The following is a 10,803-nucleotide window of genomic DNA, read 5'->3' on the forward strand; positions in this document are numbered from 1 at the left end:
CGCGGCGCGATGGGCGGAGCGGCCCCGCTGGAACTTTCCAGAGCGCGGAGCGGGCGGCGATGGAGGCGGAGGTGGGCGGCGGGGGCCGGGGCCGGGGCCGGGGCCGGGGCAACGGTTCGCCTCGGTGCTTCCCTTCCCGGGGAGGGGTAGTGGTGGTGGAGGCGGGGGGGAGCCCGGGGAGCCCGGGGAGCCCTCGGGCGGGGACAGGAGCCCCCGACACTGGTCCCGGTGCGTTGCCCCCCTCCCGCCCCTGGCGCCCCGGGCCCAGCCCAGCCCGTCCCTCCCCGGTGGGTGAGCTGGGGCCTCGCGGGGCCCGAAGCGGCGGGGTCAGTCGGGCTCCGCCGGGGAGGAGGCAGGTCCCGCCGCTCCGAGAGCCCTGGAACCACCCTGCACCCCCCGTCCCCCCCCGTCCCCAGCCCCGGGGGCTGCAGAACCGCGGCAGGAGGCTCTGAGGCGCGCACCGCCGGTCTTTCTGAACCCGCTCTGCAGAGGTTTCCCCTATATGGCTCCTCACCTTCGTCCCAAAGCGGTTCCTGGGCTTGAGGAAAGATGAAGCCCCTTGGAGCTCGAAAGGTGCCACCACCTGGTGATGCACCTGGAGGTGGACGAGGTGAAGGTGCAGCCAAATTGCGTTTAGCCTGAGCTAGGGCTAGTCCCACTCGGTGTGCAGTTTCAGAGGCCTTAATGAGCTAAAACCTAATGATGTTGCCACCTGGATGGTCGTCAGATCTTCCTTGATGGCCTTAGAAGCCTGAGGAGATGCTGGTAGAAGAAAGTTGGTTGTCTTGGGGGTCACAGCCTGCCTGGGATCTCATGGGCTGCTTTGGCTCTGTGCTCCAGCAGCTTCTTGCAGTGCCAGCGAGCTGCTGCCTGTGTTTTACAAAGCCCTTTCAGGCACCCACAGGGGAACTGTTGGTGTCCTTATGCTTTACTAAAGTTGCTGGACTTAGTCATGTGGAGCAGGCTCGGACAGTGGGCAGGGTAGTCCGTTGGATGCGGAGTGTTGAGAGGCTCCTCAGGTTTCCTGAGGCCAGAGGGGTTCAGCATTTGTTGCTCCACATGCTGGCTGGTGCTAGGCCATGCCGTTGCTTCATGGGGTTGGGATTCTTCCAGTTGAGAAGTTGGAAACTCTTTGCCCAGACAAGCACCGATGTCCTCTCCCTCCTCAGACGTGGACCAACAGTATCAACCAAGCCAATAAGATGGCCCTGCTTGCCTGGGCAAAGGAAACCGGCACCGACTTGGTGCAGATCAACGGGCAGAGGCGATACGGTGGCCCCCCCCCAGGTAGGTGAGAGGAGCATCTCGGCGCCGCAGTGCCCTGGGAGCACAGCACGCAGGGCGCCTGGCAGGCGCGGGGGGGTCTCACTCGCGGGCACCGTGTCACTGTGTGTCTGCAGGCTGGGTGGGCAGCCCCCCGCTCGCCGGCACAGAGGTGTTCATCGGGAAGCTGCCGCAGGACATGTACGAGAACGCGCTCATCCCACTCTTCCAGAGCGTGGGAAAGCTCTACGAGTTTCGCCTCATGATGACTTTCAGTGGGCTCAACCGGGGCTTCGCCTATGCCAAGTACAGCAACCGGCGTGGAGCCAAGGAGGCCATCGCTGCCTTCAACAACTTCGAGGTGCGGGAGGGCTGTGCCATCGTGGTGTGCAAGAGCACGGAGAAGTGTGAGCTGAGCCTGGATGGCCTGGCCACCTCGATGAGCCAGAAGGAGCTGGAAGCCATGCTGCGGCGGGTCACAGAGGGGGTCCACAGCGTCACCCTCTATGCCAGCCCCTGCCAGAAACGGGCCCAGCTTGCTGTGCTGAAATACAGCTCGCACCAGGCTGCTGCCATGGCCAAGAAAACCCTCATGGAAGGTAAGTGGGAGGCCTGGGTGCTGTGGGATGCTGCTTGGGACGCGCTTCCTGATGTCTCTAAGGAAGGACTGATCCCATCTCCAGACTTAGCTGCAAGGTGACTTCAACCTTGAGGCATCCCTTGTTCTCTCCCTGTGTCCTGTGGGAGGCCAGATTGCTGATCCTCAGCAGTCTTTGTGCTGACCTAGTGATGTTTGGGTAAAGGGGCTGCTGGACGTCTTCAGGCAGGTGCCTGCTCAGAGCAGGAGCATCACCAGTACCAGTCCAGGGCATCCAGAACTTTGACCAAGTTATTAAACCCTCCTGCTGGAGATGCCCTGCCTCTCAGTGCCCCGGCCCACAACTGCATTGCCCTCCGGTGGGACATGTTTCCCAGACGTCCAGCCAGAACCTCCAAAGTCCTGATTTATACCTGTTTCTACCCCAACTGAGAAGCTTTTGGCTTTGACGTCTTTGCACCTGTCCCTAAAGGCAGGCTGCCCCTAAAATCCCCGGAGCTTTGCAGCCTCGAGCCCACCAAGTAGCAAAAGGAGATGGGGAAGCAACTGCCCTGTGACTGCGTGAGGGGTTGTGGAGGAAGGGGGAAAGGATGATGTGGGTCAGTGCCAAACCACCCGGGGGGTCACTGCACCAGATGCTGGGGGACAGGATCGGGTGGGATGGAGTGATACTGGAGGGTTGGTGTGTGAGCATCCCCTGCCAGCTGCTGCCGGTCTCTCCTAGGGAACTTGAGGCTTGGTGGAATGGAGAAGAGAGTGGCCTGGCTGAACCCCAATCTGAAGCAGAAACTGCAGTTGTGCAAGGAGAAGCCATCATGCAGCCAGGTGCAAGGGGGCAAGTGCTTGAGGGTGCCCAAGCAGGTGCCCCTGTCTCCAGTGCTGTGCAACGTGCTGGACCACCTGAACACCCTGTGCCAGAGGCAGCGCCTGGGGACACCCCTGTTTCTCACCAAGTGCATCCAGGCAAACCCCAACGGGTGGCTGCGGTTCTGGTGCCGGGTGGTGATCCCAGGGTGCCCCGTGCCCTTCAGTGGGTTCACGTGGGTCCAGCAGGATGGGCCAGGCAGGAGCGGGCATGAGGAGGCGAAGGTTGCAGTGGCACTGCAGGTTCTCCGGATGCTAGGTGAGTCCTCGCACGGCGTTGGTGCCAAACCTCTGCCTTTCCCAACGTCTCGGAGCATCTCCTGGGAGTGTGGAGCTGTAGGTGCTTCTAGTGTATGGGGGGACCCAGCCCGGCAGGCAAGGCTGAAACACTGTCACCCCCCTGCCAGGTGTGACCTCGGTGGCTCTGAGCTCCGGGTGGGATTCTGGGTTGGAAGCAGAGGATGCAAAGGGAGGAGGGTTTGGGGGGCTGCTCCCTGCAGCACCACACAGAGCCTGACGCTTTCCTCTCTGCTGCAGGGTGCCAGCTGACATAGGCGGCCGTTCGGCCTGAACCAGGAGTTGAACCTGAGCTGCCAGCCTCGGTGCCCCTGGCCGCGGGGGCGGTGTGCGAGCCCCGCTGGGGACCTCGTCCCGTTCCAGCTCTGCTTTGAGTTTGAGTTTGTTCGGGTTTGTTTTGAGAGCCAGCTCTGGAGTATAGGGCTGCTGGCCTGGTCTGTGACAGCTGCCCTGTCCTAGCCGGGCCCTTGGGGACAGTTTTGTTTGGTGGTGGGGTGTAAGTTTACTTGCCCAGTTTGACTTCTTTTAAGTTGGTTTGTGTTGCCCTGCTGCAGTGGAGGGGCCCGGTGCAGGTCTTGGGAGAAGCAGCAGCTGTGTGGAGAGACTGCCGGCATCGGCTGGGGAGGTGGGGGTGACACTGGGAGCTGCCTGGGTCACTGGGGGACGGGCTGTCCTCCACTAGCATGCCTGGTTCCTGAGGAACAGCCTCAGGTGAGGACAAGGCCACACACAGGGACTGTTCCGGTGAATGGGGAACGTTCCGTGAGCTGATGGAGCTGCTTTTTAAGGAGGGGAGCGTCTGTGGGCTCCGGGAGGTGCAGGGTTGGTTGCGCTGCGAGGAAGCAGCCATAGGGTTACTGGCTGTCTATGAATGATTCCTCGGGACCAGGAGGTCCAGCCACGTTCTGTTCACTTGGTATTAAAATAGCCTGGAAAGCATGGGCTGCGTCATGTTGTCTTTTGCTCCCTCATTCTCAGCTCTCTGCCTGTCCAGTGCCACCTTGGTGCTCTCCCCCCACACCAGGAAGCCTGTCTTCTCCAGTGGCAGGATAAGGGACACGGTGAGACTTGAATCCATCCTGTAGCCTCCAGGCTCTGGACCCAGAGCCTGCTGAAAGCAGCGTTTGATCCTGTGGGAAGCAGCGGTTCCTGGCACCCAGAGCTTTGTGTTCAAACTTCACACTTTCTCACTGCCTTTTGGTATGCCCCAGGCTCCTCCACGTACCTCTTGATGAGCCCCTAGTGGCCTGAGTGCCTTCGGGTGCACCTCTGGGACATCGTAGCACCTTTATGCTCTTCTCTGGGGCTTCCAAGTGCCTTTCAGTGTGCCCAGCAGTCTAAAAGTGGCTTCTGATGAGCATTGCAGGCTTCCGAGTGCATTTCAGGACAGGGCTCTGCTACTCTCTTCTGGGCAAAGGACCCTGGTACCTTGCTGTTAGCCCCCAGGGGTCTTTCCATGCTCGTGATGGTCCTGAGCACCTTGTGACCTAGGGGGACTCCATGTGCCTTTCTATGCTGCCCGGGTGCCTTGCAGTGCAGCACCAGAAGACGCTGAAGCACCTTCAGGTGTCCTCCAACAGCCATTCTCTGTTCAACACTGATGAACCAGTGCCTTTTGTGGTGCCCCAAAATCCTCCCAGAGCTTTCAGGTGTGGCCTGTGGGCCTCTGAGCCCATTTGGTGCACCTCAAATGTCCCTGCACACCTATCTCTGCTTCTGCTCTACCAGTACCTTCTGATGTGCATCTGGACCCACTGAGTCCCTTGGGCAGCACCCAAGTACATATATCCTCATTCCTTTTGGAGACCCCCAGGGGGAATCCTCCAAGAGCCTTTTGGTGCACCCTCAGGTGGTATGAAGTGTCTTTTTGTACACCCTGGAGGTCTGCGTATCCTTTCTGATGTACACTAAAGACCCTCAGCATCCCTCTGCACCCGCAAGAGCCTTCCGGTGAATTTTCTTGCCTTCAGAGTGTTTCTCATTAAAGCACCTGCAGTGCAATGTGTCTTCTCTTGTGACACCCTGCTCTGGGACCTCCACAGGCCATTCTGTTCCCTTCAGATGTCTACCAGTAACATTTAAAGGCATGCCAAGGGTCTCAGGGGCTGTGCTGGCCCTGGGGATATGTTGCAGGCTTGGTGCGGCTCGGGACCACATGGGTGTCTGATTGCCCAGGAGCAGGGCTGGAAGAAGGGTCACCCCAGCTCCCAAAGCAGCCAAGTCTTTTTATTAGCACAGTCTGGAACGAGAGACACAAACCCAGCCTCGGTGAGCTCCCTGGAGAGAGGGAATCCCCCTCCCTGGGAAGTCCAGCCATCTGCATCCATAGTCAGCAGCACCCACCGCATACGGATGCACCACAGCTTCACAGCTATCTTAAGATGTAGCTACATAAACATCATTGCTTCATCTTCATGGGAGCAACCTGGATGTCCAGCTGGGTGATGGTGCTAGTGTTAGTGAAGGTGCAGTGCTGCCTGATCCTCTGGCTGCCGGGCTCCATCTATAGCACAAGCCACCACGAGCCTGGGGGCACCGGCATGGCCCAGTAGATTTGCTCATAGTCCAGCTCCTGGAAAAACACTCGAGGGGAGCTGCCAAGGGTGGGAACTGGGGCTCCGAGCAGCCCCGGTCTGCAGGGGCCAAGGGGCTTTGCCAATGGGAAATCCTGGTGGGCACCTGCATGGAGGTAGTTGTGGAGGTAGAGAGCGTGGAACAGATTAAAGCTGAAGGGTGAGGAACAAGCAGCCCCACAGGGGAAGGGAATGAGCAGAGCGAATGTCTGGAAGGACTGGCCCCAAGGGCATTGAGTCCTTCTGCTGCCATGGCCACGGCTGGAACATCTTACCTTGAAAGCGATGTGCAGATGGACCAGTGCAGGAGATGCTGGCATGGGTGTTGCCACAGGTTTTGCAGGGGTCTGGAGCAACACAGCCCAGGCTGAGCAAGGGCTCAGGAAGAGAGCATCCAGCAGATCTTCAGTGCCAACACCAAATCCAGCCTGTTCTTCCAGGTGCAGCAGGGATGGGCAATGGAAACCAGGCAAGAGGGAAACCAGCAGAGTGGCAGCAGCGTTCTGCTCCCAGGGACACAACTGCCAGGCCTGGGATGGCACCAGGGACCTCCTCTGAGCTTTGACACTGGGGAGTACCTGTGGCTTGTGGTCCTGGCCACCCCCGGTGTGCACCGGCCCTACCCCTCCGCTGAGGTGATGGTCTGTGCGATCTGCTCATTTGTCACCCCGAGGCCGTAAGTGCGGGTGGGTGCCCCTGTCCAGCCGGTGCTGACGGGGATGCTGGACGACTCCCCGGGCCAAGAGGGAAAGCTGAGCTGCACTGAGGCCCGGCCTGTAAATCCTCCTGCCCTGAGGTAGAGCTGCAGAGATCAGGCCCTTCATCACATATGTGACTGAAGAATGACTGCAGGCAGGTGAACGGTCCAGCTCCACTGTTCCTCCCCAACTCTGCCCAGTCAGTACCTTGTGTCTCCCCATGTCCAGTCAGAAGGTGAAGACCAGCAGCATGCTTTTCTTGGCTGTGATGGTGTTGAAGAGGCAGGCACCAGTGCAGGCAGTGGAGCAGTGTCACTGACACTCGTTGAGCCTCGGAGACAGACCAGGTTGAGGACATCTCTCTGGAAAAGCGTCTCCCCACAAACCTGTGCTGGCAGAGAGCACCATGTCCAGACAGTGCCAACTGGGGACACCACAAGTTCCCTTAGGGACACTGACACTGCAAGCCCCCCCCCCCCCTCCCTCCCTAGCACCCAGAGGCATGTGAGAGGCTGGAACAACCCCAAGGGTCTCCAGGGATGATAGTGGACAAAGCCTGTTGCCAGGTAGATCTGTCCCACCAGGCTAGATGGTGTCCCAGCCCGGATACTGGTGTGGACCCAGGGACCTTCCCTGTGCTTCCTGGGACAAAGCAGCAGGGACAGCCTGAGCACAGCATGTGGGCCCCAGATGGGACACTGACAGGGACGGAGGGTGCAGGACCCACCCACACTAACCTTGAGAAGGTGGTTGGTGATGTGCTGGTCCATGCTGATGGCACTGAACCCGGTCACTTCATCCAGGACGCTGGTGGAATTGGTGCTCCTGATCCTCTGAGCCACAAATGTGATGGCAGCCCGGGCAAGGGCACTGTGTGGGACCCTCAGTTGCATCTCATGTGCCAGCTGGGGGATGGGTGCACACCCCAGTGTGAAGGACCACGTGTTGGGTTTTGGGCACCCAGTACACGTAGGCGATGCTGATGGTTTCAATGGGCTTTTGCCCCTCAGGTGTCTCATTGCCACCAAGGAGGACAGTGATGTCTTCAGGTCAGAGGGACCTCAACAGGATGTAGGGGGGTCACGAGATGGCATGGGAACACTGCAGCTCTGCACTCCCCTTTCTCCTGGTCCATGCTGCCTGGTGGTCACCGGCAAGATACATATAGGCCACCTTCTGCCACCCCCTAACCCATGGTCTCCCGGGGTCCCTGCCTTGCACCAGGACAGGTTGGACTTGGTGTTGGCATTGAAGAGCCGCTGGATGCTCTCACTGCTCAGACCAGCACCGTGCTCTTCTCCACGTGGGTCAACCACCCAGCCCTTGCTGGATCAGGAAGGTCGATGCCACCCAGGGCTGGGCTGTGAGGGAAGGGGGGAGGGCAGGGTTTGGCCCCTGGCCACCAGCCACCCTGCCAAGCCAGGCATCCTTGGCCACTCGTAGCGGTGTGGAAGGACCCCGGCTCCCTCCTAATGCAAGTCATGACACCCAGGCACAGGGTGCTGTCCCCACCGCAACCACCCATCCCCACCCAGTGCCCTGCGGGCAGGTCCTGAATGTGACCAGGGGAGCCAGGCAAGTTGGGGTGAGCCAGACCATCAGCACAAGGCACTATGAACTGAAAGGCACTGGGTTTATTTGTAGTAGAGCTGATGTCTAAATTAATTAACAAAAGGCTAATTAACGCACCTGCTTGGACAGTGGTGCAGGCGCAGCGGGGGCCGGGCAGACCCCCAGGAAAGGGAGGGACCTGTTTGCCCAGGCCAGATCCCCCAAGACACCATGTAATCCCCCGCCCTGAGCAATGCCCTGCCTCAACCCCCACCCCCCCATCCCAGCACCCCCAAATACACCATCAAACCCCAGCCTCAGCCACACCCACACCACTTCCACTCCCCCTCCCAGGGCCGTATACCCCCCAGGGACCCCCAGCCATGCACCCCCATATCCCAGAGCCACCCCCCTCCTGGCCCACCCCCCCGGGATCCTCGGTCACGACCCCCCCAAACTCCTCCACCAGGGACCCTCAGCCATGTCCCCCCACCCCCGAACCCCCCACATACCAGAGACCCTCAGTCACGACCCCCTGCCCAGTCCCTCTCTCTCTAGGGACCCGAGCCAAGCCCTCCCCAACAAGGAACCCCCCCATACCAGGGCCCCCCCCCTGCTCCCGACCCCTCTCCTGTCAGAGACACAACCCCCTCCCACCGCCCCCACCGCCCCCCCCCAATCCCGGGGCCACCCCCGGGCTCCTCCCTCCTGGGCCACCGCCCCCCCCCCACCGCGGGCGCGAGGGACCCACCGCGCAGCGACCCCCTCTCAGGCCACCCTCCGCCCCGCCCCGCCCCTTTAAGAAGCCGCCTGCATCCCAGCCTGAGTGGCAGCCCTGGGAGCCAATCAGACCCCACCTCCCCCGCTACCGAGGCACCGCCCCCCCCCAGAGCCACACCCCCCCGGGCGCGGCCCCGCCCCTCAGTCGCTGCTGTCGCCGTCGCTGTCGCTCCCTGTCGCCGGCCCCGGCCCGGCCTCGTCCCGCAGATCGGCGAAGAAGTCCTCCCCGCTGCCCGCCGCCTTGCCGCTGAGGGCCCGCAGCGGGCCCCCCTTCTTCTTCTTCTTCCGGTAGTCGTCCACCACCAGCCCCGCCAGGGCCGAGACGTCCCAGAACTTCACCTTCTGGTCGTGGGCGCAGCTGGCCAGCAGCTGCCCGCCCGGGGCCAGCGCCAGCTGCTCGATGGGCTCCCCAACGTGCTGCCCCACGCAGCCCAGCACCCGGTTCGGCAGGACGTTCACCGCCCTGGGGACAGGGGACAGGGTGAAGACCTTGCCCCGATCCACCACCAGCCCTTGCCCTCCTCCTCCCTTGTTCCTAACCTGGTGTCACCCCGCACCCTTCCCACCCCACGCCCCCCTGACCTGATGACTCCGTCCAGGGACCCCACGCATACGATGCTGTCCGTGACGGGGACCATGCAGTCAACGGACTCAGCCCTCAGAGCAAAGCGGTCGCTGGCGGCCCCGAAGCCATCCCAGTTGAAGAGGTAGATGGTGCCTTCGCTGGAGCCACATGCCACCTTCCTCCCTCTCTAGGCAAAATGGAGGACAGTAAGGCAGAGGCAGAACAAGAAACTCCGGGTGTGGAGAGGGATCTGCAGGATCCTGCTCGCGGCAGGGCCCGCGGCCGACCTTCAGCAGCACGACAGACGTCAGGTCCCCGTTCTGTGGCTCTGAGAGCAGCTCAAAGCGCCGCCTCTTCACGTTGAAGACGCCGAGGGTGCCATCACCACTGCGGGAGACGGAAGGAGCGTTGTTGCGAGCACGGGACCACGGCGCAGGGCACACTTCCCCCCCGCCTTACGGGAAGGCTCCGCGTGGGCACGGGGGGAGCCCAAGCCCCCAGTACCTGGTGGTCAGCAGGATCTTCCCGTTACCGTCCACGGCCATCGCGCTGATGTACTCCTCCTGCTCACGGGCCTCCAAGATGGCATCCTCCTTGCGCAGGTCCCACACCTTCAGTGCCCCACCGTCGTCGCCCGTGGCAAAGACGTGGTTGTCGATGGGCAGCACGCAGTTAAGGGCCGAGCTGCAGCGACACCGACACCGTCACAGCTCACACCACGGGCTCCCGAGGCGACGCTCCGGCTGCTGCAGCAGCCGCTGCCCAGGGGGAGCTGCGGGTGCAGACCTACCCGTGGGCCTTGGGGAAGCGCGTTTCCAGCCGTCCCTCCTCCACCGTCAGGACGTGGATGGACTTGTCCTTGGACACGGTGAAAAGCTCTGGAGAGCCGTGTCAGCGCCCCCCGAGCCCCGGCATCCCCCCGCCACCACCTCCCACACCCCGCACTCACTCTGCCCGTCCTGGGAGAAGCCCACGTCCCGGCACGACTTGAGGTGATGCCCCGATGACCAGAGCTGCCGGTTCTCCCCCTCGGTGCAGGAGTACGAGTACCTGCCGGCACCGGGTCGGGCTCGCCAGGGCCCGCGGAGCCCCGACGGCCGGTGCCCGGAGGCTCCTACGCGCGGGACCCCTCCCCACGACCCCACTCACAAGTAGACGTCGCCGTCCACGTCCCCCGCCGCCAGCAGTGGCCGGGCGGGGTGCAGGGCGATGGCGTTGGCCGTCGCCTCGAAGCAGATGTCCTCGGGGGTCTCCCGCAGCCGCGGCTCCGAGCGCTCCTGGGGGAATTGCGGGGTCGTGGGGCCGGGAGCCGGCGGGGCCGGGGCCGCGCAGCCCCCCACGCGTGCTCACCTCCCCCGGCGCCGCCATGGCGGCTGCCCGCTGGGCGCAGGCGCCGGGCTCGTTTGCAGAGCACCGCCCCCTTCATTTGCGTGGGGCCGCCCTCCCGTCGCGCGTCACGCGTGTGTGGGGGGGGGCTACGGTTACAGCGGTGTTTCACGAACGCGTTGCGTCTCGCCGCGCGAGGGGTTCGATCCCGCGTGTACGTTGCTGGGACTCACGCCGGCCGCCCCATTTTAATTTATTTATTGATTTTTGTCTCCTGCTTCAAAAAAT

The 10,803-nt window shown here is 62.2% G+C and overlaps 2 protein-coding genes and 1 long non-coding RNA gene across 4 annotated transcripts; 1 reads left to right on the plus strand and 2 right to left on the minus strand.

Annotated features, from left to right (window-relative positions):
* The first annotated feature begins 44 nt into the window (after positions 1-44).
* On the plus strand, positions 45-3,961 carry DND1 (DND microRNA-mediated repression inhibitor 1). The gene is made up of 5 exons (XM_042789944.1): positions 45-71; positions 1,170-1,287; positions 1,401-1,862; positions 2,586-2,984; positions 3,263-3,961. The coding sequence occupies exons 1-5, from the start codon at positions 60-62 to the stop codon at positions 3,277-3,279; spliced, it is 1,008 nt and encodes a 335-aa protein (XP_042645878.1). The 5' UTR covers positions 45-59; the 3' UTR covers positions 3,280-3,961.
* Positions 3,962-5,251: 1,290 nt separating this feature from the next.
* LOC116960616 lies at positions 5,252-6,676 on the minus strand. Its single transcript, XR_004406479.2, has 3 exons — positions 6,501-6,676; positions 5,871-6,397; positions 5,252-5,701 (listed from the first exon to the last, which is right to left on the minus strand). It is a non-coding gene; the product is annotated as an uncharacterized LOC116960616 (long non-coding RNA).
* Positions 6,677-8,632: 1,956 nt separating this feature from the next.
* On the minus strand, positions 8,633-10,641 carry WDR55 (WD repeat domain 55). 2 transcript variants are annotated; one of them, XM_042790173.1, is made up of 8 exons: positions 10,540-10,641; positions 10,339-10,466; positions 10,139-10,239; positions 9,980-10,067; positions 9,694-9,873; positions 9,477-9,576; positions 9,239-9,376; positions 8,633-9,087 (listed from the first exon to the last, which is right to left on the minus strand). In XM_042790173.1, the coding sequence occupies exons 1-8, from the start codon at positions 10,555-10,557 to the stop codon at positions 8,710-8,712; spliced, it is 1,131 nt and encodes a 376-aa protein (XP_042646107.1). In that variant the 5' UTR covers positions 10,558-10,641; the 3' UTR covers positions 8,633-8,709. The 2 variants fall into 2 exon arrangements, with proteins under 2 accessions (XP_042646107.1, XP_042646108.1); XM_042790174.1 differs by having other exon boundaries at positions 8,710-9,087; positions 9,207-9,376.
* Between the last annotated feature and the right edge of the window lie 162 nt (positions 10,642-10,803).

This window comes from Tyto alba, unplaced genomic scaffold, assembly GCF_018691265.1.
Source record: "Tyto alba isolate M040663 unplaced genomic scaffold, T.alba_DEE_v4.0 Super-Scaffold_17, whole genome shotgun sequence".
Classification (NCBI taxonomy): Eukaryota; Metazoa; Chordata; class Aves; order Strigiformes; family Tytonidae; genus Tyto; species Tyto alba.

What these genes read in the sequence shown, in the direction of transcription:
- DND1 (XM_042789944.1), top strand. An exon ending in ATACGGTGGCCCCCCCCCAG is followed by an intron (nt 1,288 to 1,400) that starts GTAGGTGAGAGG and finishes GTGTGTCTGCAG; the next exon opens with GCTGGGTGGGCAGCCCCCCG. An exon ending in CAAGAAAACCCTCATGGAAG is followed by an intron (nt 1,863 to 2,585) that starts GTAAGTGGGAGG and finishes GGTCTCTCCTAG; the next exon opens with GGAACTTGAGGCTTGGTGGA.
- WDR55 (XM_042790173.1), bottom strand. An exon ending in CGCTTCCCCAAGGCCCACGG is followed by an intron (nt 9,874 to 9,979) that starts GTAGGTCTGCAC and finishes GTGTCGCTGCAG; the next exon opens with CTCGGCCCTTAACTGCGTGC. An exon ending in TCCCCGTCACGGACAGCATC is followed by an intron (nt 9,088 to 9,238) that starts GTATGCGTGGGG and finishes CCCTGTCCCCAG; the next exon opens with GGCGGTGAACGTCCTGCCGA.